We start from the raw sequence: 15321 nt of genomic DNA, 5'->3' as shown, positions 1-15321 counted from the left end.
ATAGGACACTTACTCTCCAACTCCCTCCTCTAATGCAGGAGAAAGAAAGTAACAGATATTCTCAATCAGTTTCCTGAACAGGGGAGTAGAACTTTGCACATAATAACTTCAGGACTGTGTTTGTGTAGGCCTGAAATATATGCATACAGTTAACTCCCTTCTCTTGAGTAGGCTTTTATAGCTGTTTGCTCCCCTTCACTTACCCTAATCCGCATGCACAATGTATGTGAGAGCAGCTTATTAGAAAATACTTGTTAGCCTCGAATGCTTGTTGATAGCTACAGTCAAGCTTGTGTGCGTTATCGATTCTAACTCCTCATTTTGGTTACTGGTTCATACAAATTTTCTGAAACTTACATTTTTCTGGAAAATTTTTTTCCAGGTGGGGGTCTTTGGCTAAGAAAGAAAGAAAGAAAGAAACTGGTTCAGGTGATTTTGAGAATAAGGAAGGTGAAATATATACTTATCCAGTTAATAAAGTGCTTTGATCTTATATTAAAGAATTTAAGCTCCAAAATAAAGAGGAGCAGAAAACTGAAACAATACAACAACAGAAGAAACCAAAAGAGAGGGTTTGATGCATAAGCACATTGTAAGTATTCAGTGTGGTTTCATGTCCCTCTCTTACTCAAAAGCTATTATATCCTGCTTATTTGGTCTAAAATGTGGCCCTTCTTGCTTGACTTCTGCAAACACATCAAAAGGTACTTCTAGAGCTCCTGTGCCCCTGCAGCATCTACTGGAACCAAGGAGAGATGAAAATGCTTGAAACTTCTGAGAATTATGTTCATTTCATTCAGATGCCTAGCTTCAGGGGCCACAATTAAAAATGCTGATTCCAAGTTTTAAAACATTAGCTTTATTACTTAACTGGCGCCCTGCTGAAATTGTGAAAAGATGTCTTAGGTAAGAGAAGGGACGCAGACTCCCTTAAGGATAATATTGCCCATTTTAAGCAAATGGAAGATTTGCCAAAGGGTTCAAGAGGGCCAAAATGTCAACCACAAAGCACTACCTTGGAGAAAGCTTCAAAACATATGAATGTAGTTCAAGTTACTTTTATTAATAGGTTGGGGTTTTTTTGGTGTCACAATTGAATGTATCAATATTTTTTTTCATTAGTAAATGCTGTTTTAGAATAAGAGCATTGTAATAGCAGGATGTCAACATAATAACTATATGTAAAAATTATAAATATGTTACTATAAATAATTCATCCCAAGTTTTTACTCTTAGTGTAGTCTCTTCACATTATAATTTGCAAAAAGTAAAGTAAAAAAAAATCTGACTGTATCACTGAAAATTACCTACATGGATATACACTTTGCATATACAACACATGTTAAAAACATACACCAGAAAGCAGAAGCTTGCTTCCTTCCTTTCTGTTTGATTGCACCTACCCGTCCTCTTGGCCTGTTCTTTCGTTTTGGAATATCTTCTTCCAAATCCTCTTCTTCATTCACTTCATCTGCGTTTTCATCGTTTTCTAAAACCCTCTGTGGTTGAACAATAAATAGGAACGGTTAGAAGAAAAGATGGCACATACAAACAACTACTGCTCTTTACCATAGAGACTGCAGGTTATTAAATTACACTTGATTAATGATATAATGCTAAATAAGATTCCAGAATCTGTATTTCTTCCTGCTAAAGCAAAATCTGCTTTCCCTTTCACCCTTAGTTCTTCAAGGAGTTCTTATTAAAAAACGCTATTGGTATCAGTCAAGGAAGGAAAAGAAGGGTTTTGCAGCATGTGAATACTGGAGAAGTGCAGGCCTCATTGAAGCTGATGAGAACAATAGTTACTTCAATTAATTATTTAATAGGAATAATAATGAAAACTACAATAACAATTCATCATCTCACATAACAGTGTCAGGGAATTTCAACTTGACCTTTTGAAACATAACCTCAACAGAATGAAATCCAGGACAAAACATGTACAAACTGGACACAGCACAGATGATGGCAAGATAAACCATCACAACACTAATGTGGAAAGCTGCTGGGATCCCCCTCAATCTCTGGCATCCCTGTTGCAAATAAAGATAGGAGCTGGAGGTATTCTTGCCATTCATTATGTGGGTACTATGACATCATTCACCTAAACTACAATGTTTCCAGATTCAAATACATGACTTTAAACTGATGGGACAGCTTTTCTTTAACCTTTTACTATTTTTGTCACTTCCACATAATTTCTAGTTAACAGCTGTTTGAGAGCCAACATAGAGAGAGCGTAGAAGCAAATCACAGTGGATTTGTTTTCTTCCTACACATCTCAAGCACTGAATTGTGAATTTGGGGGAAAGACTATAAGAGAAACTTAAAGAAAAAGCCTGTGCTTGGAAGTCCGGCTGTACAACTTTATACTTATTTTATCAGCTAGATTTTTAAGACTGTTATAGGACAGTGCCTTTTTGTAAATGACAAATAGTTCTTTGAACACAGTAGAGGAGCAACTCTTCATCTGGTTTCTTCTTTTACTTCTAAATCTCAGGAAGCTATTAATAAGATTAGACCATCATGAAATCTAACTTCCCATAGTACTTGACTGCTAAACATTAGAAGGTGGAAAAGCTGAACAAGTTCCAGTTCTATATATATAAAATATTTCTTTAAAATTCACGCAATTACATATAACTTGGTCTTAGTTAACTACAGCACTTGGAAAATGTTGTGCGTGAAAAGGCTAGTGCTATGTAAGAAAATATGCAAACTTACTGATATGAATCTATATTTTCACTGCGCTTCATGTCTCAAATTATCTCAAAAACAAAAAAAGAGAAGGCTGACACTATATTGTATATGGGGCAAGAAGGAGCTAGCTTATACTAATAACACTACACAAGTGAAGTTAAGAGGAATGCTACAAACCACTTTCTTCATTTCAAATTCCAGTATCAATTTAAGACATGGAGAGTAAGTAACCATGTGCAAATTTGATGACACTGCCAGGATAATCACTTGAATTCCCAGCAGAAAGGGTTTAGCCTTTCTGACACATGGTTAAAAGGTTATTCTAAGTCTTCTCCAGTAAATGATACAGACTCACATTCAATACTAATTCATGGCAGGACAAAATCCTCTACTCTGTTATGTACCAGCTGTACATAAGACGCTTCCTCTTTGATGGTGTTCCTTTATCTGTGCTACTGGGAGACCTAATTTTGCTGCCATTACATGTTCAGTTGAACACTGGCAAATAGATCGGTAGGACTGATCTCTAAATAATATATATTTGAAGCCTGCACATTTCTATTTTATTTGGCATGGGTCTGCCTACTCTAATTTTTACTAGTTTTAGGTATAGATGCAACATCTTGTATCTCAGCCAAAATGATCAAGATAGACATATTGCTAATGATTCTCCCTAAACATCACTAGCAGAGATTCATAATGCAATGGTGTTTTACCATCACCAAATATTTGCTGCTGTTCCCATAGGAGAAGCCTGCTTTCCTAGCAATTTAAAATGCCTATGTGAAGGAAGAGACCCTTACAAACCCTTTACGTTTCCTTCTGTGACAGACCAACAAATGTGTTTCTACTTTTTTATATTGTTAAAGGATGAAATGGAATCTTGACAAACACTCCTATAAGTTTCCAATCATAATGCATGTAAAGAGGCAATGTTTTTCATTGCTAATAATAACTGAGATAATTAACATTAGAATGTATTTAATTATTTGTTTTTTGGGGTTTTGTTTTGTTTTGTTTTTTAAAGAGTCAACTGCTGGAAGTACAACTTCAAACCAATGTTCAAACTCATTCTAAATCTGAGACACTAAAATTTGATTTACAGTTGGGACCCATCTCCACTTGTTCATTCTTTATGCAATTGTCTCCTACTGTTGTAAATTGCAACACATAAGCTGAGCAGAACACAGCCAAGTGACTGAGATGTCTGTGACAGAAGAAGAGAGATCCTCAGTTCATTTTGAGCATCACAGTGTAGCACAATGGTTTTATAACATTTTGACAGTAGAACGACACAACTATCAACAGATGAACTATTCTGCAATAGGACAAAATCTGCTATGCTTAGAGACAAATCATAAAAATCAGCACTGCTGTCAATGCAGAAGTATCTCCTTTACCTGGATTTCTTGTATAGGGTCTTCCTCTTTAGTGTCCATCTTTTTCTCTATTCCCTCTCCACGCAGCAAGGCTTCCAGTGTTGTACTTTCTGATGTGAAGCCATCTTTTTTCAGAGGCAGATCAACTTCTGAAAAACAAAAAAGACCAACTTCATGTATCTCCCCAGGCAGCTCACAAGTAGAAGGACAGAGCCAACAAGAAGAAGACTAACAAACCCTCCAGCTTGCTTCTATCTTGAAGGAGAGTTCTCCAGATCTCTAAGGATTCCCTTAAAGGATTTGTTTCTATCTTGCTGAAAATCTGATATTTTTTTTGAAGAGCTGCATTTGCTTACAGGACAAGAGGGCCAGACATAATACATCAAGAGGAAATAAAAGGAGGGAAAAAAATTCTCTTTCCTAATGTAAACTTCCTGTGTTTCAATTGAAGAACAAAACCAAGTCTTTCCAAGACACTGAAATAACAAATATGAAGATCTGATCTTTTGAAGTGAAGAAGTAGTTCCGTGCAATTTAGCTTCTGGCAGAGTTGATACGGAACAGCTACAAGCAGCATTTTCTTACAGAAGGGCTCGTTCCCCACACGGGGAAGTGGAATATGTGGGGCCAATTCAAAAACAAACAGAACAACCAAAAGGAATTTTTGCCTTGAATTTTCATTGAATATTGACTCCCATTTTTTACTAGATAAAATCTTCAGTTTGTTCTAAATGGGACTGTACAAAGAAGAACCACCAGCAAACAGTTACAAGCACGGAATCTAGTTCATGGAGCTGGATGAACCTCAGCCACGGCATTAAGAACTGACGGGTGGCTCAGGGGCACGCCTGAGGCATGGGACTTCAAATGATAAAGAGGGTTCATGAGGAAGCTTGATGCAACTTGCCATGCAAGTGAAGGTACAGAGCATAAATCCCCTTCAAAATTCTGTAACTAGATTATGAGACAGTGCAGCAGACAGGCAAATATAGCATATTAATTTTAGCAAGATGTTAAAATACACCCAGGAAAGAGTTACATTTTCCTTGCAGATCTTGGCCTCTACCCTACTTGTGTAGGTGTTCAATCAGAGCAATCCTATGGCAGGAAGACATCCTGAATGTCTCTTTACCTGACAGTGTCAAAGCATGGATTTTTCAAGTGCTCTCTCCCTTCTAAAATTAATTCCTTCCTCTTAGCCACTATATTTACCAAGCAATAATGTATAGAATTGATGCTTACAAAACAGCATCTGGTGTCCCGATTTCACAGTTCTGTTTACTTTTCATCTTATAGGACTGTATTATGTTTCCCGATCTGCTTGAGGCTGGCCTGCTTTTCTATCACCATGAGTTGTAAACTCTGTAGGACATAAATTTATGTGTTTATGAAACTCCAAATCACTCCTGCAATCCAAATAATGAATGAACACTTCCACCTGAGACAGTAAATTATAATCTGTTTCCTGGGGGCAATTGTGTCCCAGGAATATGTCTGCTCATTACGTGAAAACCTCTAAGCCAGTAAACTACTTGGGGTCCCTCATCAGTGCTTCCAGAACATGCTTGCTCAAGTTTTCTGAAGTGAGAGAACACTGTTCAGCCAATAACCACAGAAAATCCAGCAAAAATTCCAGCAAAAGCTATTCTATTCATGGAGGGAGAGGCTGAGTACAAACCATGCAGAAAATTCAAACCATTGGGATTTTCAGAGGAAACTCCCAGGACAGCCCACACAATGGGAGGGGATCAATAGAAATGACTCCTCATCACAAGGCGGCCTATTTAATCAAGCCTCTGTTTTTAGCATGAAGCTCTGCAGACCCTCCCCTACTCTGCCGCCTTCTCCAACTTTTCCCTTATTGGGGCTAGAGAAAAGACAAGTCAATGGAGAATCACAAAGATCAAAATTCCATCTATAAACTCCTGCTACTTCTCTCTGGATGCTAAATCCAAACATTTCAATAGAAAGAAAGCACTTCAAACTTGATTTATGTGCAAGTCACAACACTTGAACCTCAAATCACTAAGGAACCTCCACAATCATCTCTGGCCATGGGCTAGGCTGCTTTCAACGTTGTGCACTTAGGTGCAGAAGGGCACTTGTTTTGCATTGGGAACTTTCCAGGACTGCAAAATCCAAATGACAATCATATTTTCAGAAAGACAAGAAGCTTCAAGCAAGCTCAAGGGTAGCAGTAACAAACGTGTCTTCACTGTGACAAGCTATGCCCGTCTCTGATAAACCCAGAAAACAAATGCATTAGTAAAGGGAATAAGCAATAAAGAGAGGGGAGAAGTAAAACATTTATGAAAGTAAAACTACTTCCTGTTTGTTCCAGAAATATTGAACACTCATGGGAAAAAGTAGGTTTTAAGGTCAAAAAAGAGCAACTGTTTTTAAAAAGCACGTTTATTTCGCGTGGCTCTGCTACTTTCCAGCATCATCACTCCAGGAAGATTTTCATCCAGAAGTCTCAGAGCATTTTCCAATTATTAAATTTAACATCCCATTGACAAGGTAGTGTAAGGTAATATTTTTATACCCAGTTTATTGATGGAGGGATTCAGTATCCAAAAACTAAGTGGCAAGGAAGAAATCTTGGGAAAAGAAACTCAGGACAGTTGTTTCCTACCTACCCATTGAGCTAACAGCTATTCAATTTTTTTTTATTTCCTTCTCTGCCAGTAGCTTCTATGGGCCATTTTCATTCCTAAGCAGCTCTAGAAAGTGGGAAATGGCAGACTGCCTTACCTGGAGTGTAAAGTTTACAGCTTAAGAACCTAGGAAGGTCCACAGACATCTTTGTAATGAATTCTGTTTCTGTAATGAATTCAGTCTTTCCTGGAAGATGGCTAGTCTCTAAAGGGAGACAGTAATGAAGTCAGGAAAATATATTTCCAAAACATTTATTGAATCCTCAGAGATAAAAGTGTCCAAAAATCTAAAAGATGGTTCAGTTAACCTAGACAAATAGTTCAACACTATCTAATAGGTCTGACCTGAGGGATAAATGCAGTATCACTTCCAGTTATCTACATCTAGCTCCTTTGGAAATACACAGAATAGCCCATCCTTTTCTGAATTTTGATGCACTTTTGTCCTCAATGCCTTCCTACCAGAGTGAATTCAGCAATTGAACTATGGTTTGAAAGAGGTAGTATTTCACTTTATTTATTGTCTCTCCCTTTGTTCTTGCTATAATATAGGGAAAATAGAAGTTCCTGGCCAAACTTTTTTGTCATTTCTGTCCACTTCACAGAATCACAGAAACACCAAGGTTGGAAAAGACCTACAAGATCATCCAGTCCAACCATCCACCTATCACCAATAGTTCTCACTAAATCAAGTCCCTCAACACAGCGTCCAAAACGTCCACTTCTTTCCTTTCAAAGACAATCACAATCTTTTCTATTACCCCGTCATGAGAGTTTTTCCGTGACTGTCATGTCAGAACTTTCTGAACTTCCTCTTATTCTTCAAAAATCCCATCAAGATGAACCAATATCACACCTAACATTCAGATGAACCTACATCCTCTACTTGAACAAATGCATTGAACTGTTCTTTACAGTGTCCACAGCGTTCTCTCCCAGGCAGTGCCCACTGCCTCAACAGTGCAGGGCTCCATGATAGGCAAAATTAGCAATCTTGTAACAGGGACAAGAACTTCCAGTAGATGAGACTTCAAACGCAAATTAAAATGTCCATCCCACTGCCCATTCTCAAAGGACATTCAGATCCCCACTAAGAGGCCCTCACACAGGATGCCTCCCCTGGCCACAATTGATCCAGATAACTTTGTGCTATGTGCAAATTTTTGTATCTAAACGCTCAATCTCTCTCTCTCTCTCTCCAAGTGTTTCATTTCTACATTACACAACACTGGAACAAACACCAAACCTTGATGTACCGACTGTTAGCTTTTTTCTTTTTTTTTTTTTGTGAAATTCTTTGCTTCATATTTTATTCTAAAAGTTTTGATCTGAGACAATGCACTGTTTATTTTTGAAGAAGACCAAAGGTCTTCAGAAAGTCCAAGTAAATTGTCAACCTCCTTATCCCCTAATCCTTTACATATCATGTGGAGAATTTTAAGAGTGGTGAGATATGATTTTCCTTTGGGAGGAAAAAAGTCAGTCAGAACCTCCTATATCATCATTTCCCAGGTGCTTCACTGCTTACACCTAATTACTGTTTCAATCAATTTCTCCAGTGTTCATGTAGAATTTATGGCTCTTTAAATTCTTGAATCACATCCAAATCCTGTTTAAATACAGGTAATAACATTTGCTACTTACTAATTGTTCTAAATTCTTTCTATTGTAACTCCTAGTTTTTATCACAAGCTCTTCTTCAGACATAGCAATTTCATAGAACATAATCTTTATAACAAGTAATAACTACTAGTAAAAGCCATATAACTAAAAGCTTACTCTTTTTTAATATAACAATTTTAAGACAGTTTGTAGTTAAGTTACCTTTTGATTAGTATTGCAAATACAATAGCATCTGCTTAGTAGGAGATGCACGGAATAGCACACATTGAAAGCCAGAACTAAGCAAAATAGAAGAGTAAATCAACAAAATTCATCAATGAAAACAAAAATGTCATTTAAAACTTCTTCCTGTTTAAATAAACCAAGGTATTATTGGTGTCACAGCTGAATGTGCATATAGTACAACGCAAATATGCATGTCTACCGATAATTAAAATGTATGTTTCTTAACTTGGCAGAGTCCTTTCCATGGTGATTAAATTAACATGGTCATTTTTGCTTACCAGCCCAGTGCAACAACCTCTCTATTTATCAAGATCAATAGTCTGCAATGGTAGAATCTGAGCAAGCACCCATGCCAGCACCATTCCAATATCTGTTTTCTATGGAGATGCCATGTCCAAAAGAATCACATTTCCACAAATCCTACAAAATGGTGGGCTTTTTCAAGTTTTGATTCACCAAAATAGCAGTACATGACTGTCCTTACACGTGTTACATTTGGTTTAAGATGCATTAGAGGTAAGCAACTTCTCAGTGTCTCATTGAAAAATAAATTAAAAACAATCATTCCTTTTTCTATACAGCATAATGTATTTGTTTTACAATGGATCATTTCCATCTCCACAGTAGCAGCTGCCACCCAAGCCATCATCTCTGTGCACTCCTAAGCAGCTCCATTTCCAGTTCTAATTGGGAACAGAGATACTTATTGGGTGAGTTCCAGCATGATCTATCATGCCAGAGACAGCTACTATGCAAACCAAAGCAATCCGGCTTCCAAAAACCCTCTTAGACAAACACTGACTTTGCACATAGATTTTTTCGTGTGTTTGTTTCTTGGTGCTGTTTTTTTGGAACATAAAAAGTGCCAGAGGAAACAATATATTAGGAGTCCATGAAGTGCTGTTTAAGATGGATAAATCCAAAGATATTAACTTAAGAACCACTGGCTCTTTAAAATCACATAGGTGGTCTAAAAAACCACCTAATTCACAGCAAACAGAACTACTGCTGAGCAAATGCAGCCACTAAGCTCATTAAGAGGATGTGGCAGGATGTGTTTGATAGTGCAGCGCAGTGGCTCAGCAAGCAATTAAATCCCATGACAGTTTAAAATGAGAATCTATCAGTGTCATAAGAGTGTGAAGCCTCAGCATCTCCGCTGTTCCCACCCCCAGCATTTTATTTATGATGGTGTAGTGGGAGCATGGGAAGTCAAAAAGATTATAATGAAATATGCCATATAAAAACCAGATTAAGCCTGCTCTTCTTTTGGGAAATATGCAGAGAGAGAAGCTGTCTGTTAGCTGTCGAGTTTGCAAAAGATACCATCTTTTGGGATGGTGCTCTCTGCCAGCAGACAGAGTGCCCCAGGGGAAATGGTGGTGAAAAACCCAGACTAGCAGCATCCATCCATCCATCATATGTTCATCTCCACATCTCCGAGGCACAAATACAGCGTTAGAGTGCAAAGGGTGGGGGCAGGGAGGACGGAATCCCTTAAGAGAGAATGAGGAGACAATGCTTACATTGAATAGCTGGATTTTGCAGCTTTTCTGTATGGGCACTACCAGACTTTCCTCAGCATGTTTGTTTGCTTACTCGGCCAGTACAGTGATTTGTTGCTGTCCTTGGAATGGATGCTTTGAAAGCAGTGACCAGAACTAGGTATACACTAAAGATAGGGCTCTGCAAGCGCTGCCCTTAAGCATGCCTCTGCCAGCACAGCACAGTACTGATCTCCATTCCTCCTACAGATCTCCAAAACTCTACTTTCACTGCACCATTACCTGCTAGCCCAGGGGCAAATGCTAAATGCCAGTGCCTTTATGCTCTAATCCTGGCGTTTCACAATCATTGCCATCTCAGCCTGTTCTCCCAGCATCACTACACCCATCTGTAGCAAACTTTCCAGTGTTAGCTCTACACTTCCAGTCCTCTCCAACCACGACCCACAGAACCTTCAGCCACTCCAGCCTTTACTAAAACTAGACTGCTGCTGACACAGCGTCTCATGATGGGTCTCTAAAGCCAAACAAATGCCCCTCGATACTTGCAAACATCAAATTTGCTTTCTTTTTAATCCAAGACAGATACTCGTCTAGAGATTGTAAGGTGGCTCCCTTAGCCCTTTTCAACTCTCCCTCCAACTCCACCTTCAAATCTCACGTGTGCTGTTGCAATCACAAGACAAACAGTGCCAGGGTGAGAATGAGAATCAGGTCAAGTAGAAAAATAAACATGGGTTAGAAGCAAGACTACTTGAAAACAAGTATCTGTTTTCTCATACATCAGTCATTCGGAGTGGAAAAAATAGTTTGGAGGACTATCCTCCATTACCTGAAAATTCTCTTTAGGGGCAGAGCTCAGAGCTCATCTCTGTACCCACATGGTGAAACATACTGAAACCATGAGATTCTACACTGCTTCAAAATGAATCTTATTAACACTTGTTGTGAATTTTAGAGATTACTGTGGTGCAACCTAGGGAACACTGGGAAAATGAAAAATCCATAGCACCTCTTACTTCAAAGCTGCTGCTGACATGGTAAGGTTGGGGGAATGGGGCAGGGACAGAAAGAAAAGAGGTGGAAGAAGACAGAAAAAAATACGATATAGGGAGACCAAACACTTTCTTCAGCCTGACCATAAACTGCAGAAAAATCAGAGGATAGCTTTGAATTTTAAAATCAGGTTCCAATGGAAAAACTCTATCAATCCCTAGCTAAAATATGCCTTAGGGCACTTCAACACAACAGGAGGGAGAAATAAAACTGCAAAAAAGAGCAGAGGCCCTCAAACATAAGGTTAAATATTGTTTAGTTTAACCCATCATCAAAATGTGGACTTTACAAGCAGCTGTATTTCCTTGGCAGACTAGAATGCCTCTATAAAGTCTCACAATAAAATAAAAAACAGCCCTCTTGTTGGTTGTCTCTTAGAAGTTCTTTACAGATTTATTTCTCAGAAAACATATAAATCATTGTCACATTTAATATACTGTACCTGCTTTTCAAAGACTGCCAAATTACAATATCAGACTAAATGCTGGATCAAATAACTACCCCTCAAGGTTCAAACCATAAAAGAATATCTCCTTTTGGTAACATTGTTATAACACTCACTTCTGTTCACGGTTGCTCTTATGTTTGTGCTCTAGATGGACTCAGGCAAAGCCAGGACTTCAGCAGAATGAGAACAAGCAAGCAATGTAGATAGTATCAGGCAACAGAGGCTGGATAACTGCTGCAATCTCGAGAAAGTTCCTGAGCAAGTAACCTATATTTCCAGGCTTTGCACCACCCTTTCATATCGCTTATGGCCTCTTTGGAGTAATTGAACAACTTGGTCAACCTATCTGCAAGTAGTTGTATAGGTAGACTCACACAGATGGATGGGTCTTTGGCCTTTTGACCCATCAGAAGAACCAGAACCTGTTTATTGTTCACTACCAAGACAGCTATCAGTCACTCCCACAGTGCACAGCCTGCAGTTACTAACAGGGAGTGGGCCTCTGCTGCAACCAACAGTACTATTTCGGTACGTGACAGCACTGAATCTAGCCTCATACATAAACCATACATAAAAACAGCCATACCTTAACCTTACTACAAATTCTGTGACATTTTGCATAGCGTCTCCTCTTCCTTATCAAGGATGGTGGAGAGGATACCTTTAGTAGCAGATAAATCTCTGTAATGCAGTTATCTCTCAACTGCAGTGCACACGCATCCCAATTAATTCAGACTGGGCCTAGCAGAGCCGGCATTAAGCCAGAGCTGATAAACCTGCCAAAGTCAATCTGAGTCCTGCAATATTCCTGGGAGCCTGCACTGCAATTTCTCCTACTTGGGATTGCAGGAGGTTATTTGCCGGAGTGCAGAGCTCAGCTCTACCTGAGTCCATATGCTCATGGGATGCTGCAGCTCAGTTAATGAGGCCCTTCCAAAGCCCAAAGTGCTAGGGAGCAGGCAGAGACATTCAAGAAGCTTGAAGGCATCAGCATGGATGCAGCAGGGTTTATTAGTGCTGCTCAGCTAGACTACAAGTATCCTGGCCCTGGTACTACATTTGTGCCAGCAGAGCTCGTTCAGCACCCACAGCTCACTAAGTGCCAAAACTGCATAAACGCTGCTGAAAAACAGAAAGGCTACAGCAAACTGACCAATTATTTTAGCAAGGAATAGGAAAAAAACAACAATCTTAGACGATGCCCTTATTAACAGCTGTTATCCTGTGTGATCTCGAGCCATTCTCTAACAAAGGTACCCTCTGTGTTACTGTTATCTGTCAAGAGGAGACAGTTTTCATCTACCCTCTAGGATTTGGTAGACTTCTTTAATATTCATAGGCGTTCAGACATTCAAATAAAATACACCAAAAAGGCAAGGTGTTCTCCCAGGTTCTCCCAAAACCAGGTTTAAACACTTGCTCTTTCTAAGAGAAAGAAAAACACTAAACTACTTCCACTCAGTGGCCAATTCATGGTTTCCAAAGAATGAGGACAATATTTACTCATACAGTTAGATGCATCTGACAGATCAAGATATATAACTGAAAAAATGTTACTATAAGAAGGAAGGCTTGCAATAGAAAAATAGCATGAGATTCTAGTAGGGATCCCTTCAAAAATGGAAAAGAACAAAGCAAATCATCTACTGCAATGCTCAGATCTGTTGCCACAAAAAAGGCAAGGAATTCCAAGAGGCCTATAAAACGTTTAGACAAAAAGGTGAACTCTAGAATTAATAACAGAATGGTAAACAGGAAGATTAATGGCACCAGAGAAAATGCAGATGGTGAAGCCCAGCCTGCAGGCTCAGCAAGACTCTGAATAGGGAGGGGGGAAAAGGCAAGGTGTAAACAAGGTGACCTTCAGAGCCACTGGAATGCCTGCCAAAAGGCCAGCCAGAGGGCATCCCGAGACACAAATGTGCCATCTGGGGTAGGCTGTCTCATGACAGCATGAACAAGATTTGTCTTTTTCAAAAATTGCAGGCAGGCAAAATGAGTAGCAGCAGAAAATCTGACCATTCATTTGAAAGGAGTACAATTAAATTCACAAGTTAGAAAACGATGCTATCTGATTTGTACAGAAAATAAGAAAGATAGGCTGTGGGATTTCTCTGAATATGGGATTTCTCTGAATATCCCCACTCACAAAGTTCTTGTGCCCACTTATAAGGCCTACGTAAGCAAGGATTGGGGGAGGAAAAACTGGTTTTCACTAAATAAATGTCCTTCTTGAGAGTTTATGCCTTTCGTTTAGAATAAAAAGGGAAAAAAAAGTAAAAAAAAAAAAAGGGGAAAAAAACAAACTGCAAAGCAGTCTTTTAAATCCAGGATGGTATAAATTTCCCCCATCTTGGCATAAGCCTGTTCACTCCAGATGGCATATTTGGGTCGGAAGCAGGTAAAGACTCCTCAGACACATCTCTGCGTCCAATATCTGCTTTTGCAGAGTTCCCTTGCTTGCTCTTAGTGCTTCATTGGGCCTTGAATCTCCTAATAAGCTTTGAGCACGCCTGGAAGATCTCAATTCTTTGCCTACAATATAAGTAGGAGAGAGAAATCTCCTACAACAGTTCTGCAGGGGAGCTGAGCTCTTTCAGACCTGATGCTTAAGTCATTGAGGTTAGTGAGGAAAATTAGAAGTAAATATAATCACACATTTATTAAATACGTCAATCATACCACACTGGGTGGTGCTAACAGGAGTGATGCTATCTCTAAATAAGCCATCTATAAAGTAAGCTAAATACATTCTGTTATGATATCCAGAGGCAGGAATTTTAGGGGACCACAAGGTAAGCAACCATGTTACAGCCCATCGTGGGGAAAAAAAACAGACCTTAGCTCTAGGAATCCAGCACAGGCAGTGAATTCAAATACCTCTTTCTTTTCAGACTGGTTCAAAGTAGATCACAGCTGAGGATTTCAGGAAAAAGCATCCCATCCAAGTTCAGTACTAGAGTCAGTTGATTCAATGCTAAGTTTATAAGCAGACATATCTGAATTTTTTATTGTGACAAGTTGCCTATCAACTGCAATGAAGATACTGTAATGACCTCTAGTTTCACAGCATGAACGACAGGTGCTGGATAAGCTTAGGCAGCTTGTGCAAAGCTTATGCAGCCCCAGCATTGCTGTAACAGGCAGGCTAGGCTCAAGTGAACTAGTGTTTGCTGACATGAGCTGCCAGCACGGCTCTTGGGCATATACTGGGGTACATACTGTTTTCAAAAATAGCCCCATAATGTGGCTCTTCCAATTGCTTTTTGAACAGAACAGGAGTGAAGAGATGAAGCACACATCTGAAACACTAAAAGGGCATTGAGGAAGGAATCAGGAAGGGCAAGGGAAGAAAATAAGATGGAGGAAAGCTATTGTGTTTCTTGCCCTTGCCTACTGCAGCTAAGCTAGCTAAGCTATGGCATCTTGTTCTGAAAACCATCACAGAAAACTCTGAAAAATGAAGGCTCTGGGCCTTGAATTATCCTTTTTCAAATATTTCTCTCCTTTCTCGATTCTGCTAACAAAAAAAATGCTGTAAGCTCCTAGATCCTAAAAACATACATTCTTGGCCATTTTCCACAGCTTACAAAATACAACAAGAATAGATGATAATGGGGGAGAAGGTGTGAGAGCCATATCAAGGGAAAATAAAGCGAAATAGAGAATAGTTTCTCTCCTCTCCTTTCCTCTGCTCAGCTTTCATTTCCCTTTGTTCATCTAAC

At 39.1% G+C, this 15321-nt stretch overlaps 1 protein-coding gene across 6 annotated transcripts in view; it reads right to left on the bottom strand.

Annotated features, from left to right (window-relative positions):
• Positions 1-15321, bottom strand: part of DPF3 (double PHD fingers 3) — a 157132-nt gene that overhangs the window by 56424 nt on the left and 85387 nt on the right. For 4 of the 6 annotated variants that reach the window (XM_042870297.1, XM_042870345.1, XM_042870335.1 and 1 more), the window contains 3 exons: positions 4104-4231; positions 1404-1499; positions 358-396 (listed from right to left, as the gene is read on the bottom strand). In XM_042870297.1, coding sequence (XP_042726231.1) covers positions 358-396; positions 1404-1499; positions 4104-4231 — 263 coding nt within the window. The remainder of the gene's footprint in view (positions 1-357; positions 397-1403; positions 1500-4103; positions 4232-15321) is intronic. The other 2 variants (XM_042870305.1, XM_042870326.1) reach the window with 1 other exon arrangement.

This window comes from Lagopus leucura, unplaced genomic scaffold (assembly GCF_019238085.1).
Source record: "Lagopus leucura isolate 7727_CA_CO unplaced genomic scaffold, USGS_WTPT01 Super-Scaffold_1, whole genome shotgun sequence".
NCBI lineage: Eukaryota > Metazoa > Chordata > Aves > Galliformes > Phasianidae > Lagopus > Lagopus leucura.
Note: the sequence above shows the minus strand (reverse complement) of the source record. Positions and strands in the feature narration are given on the sequence as shown.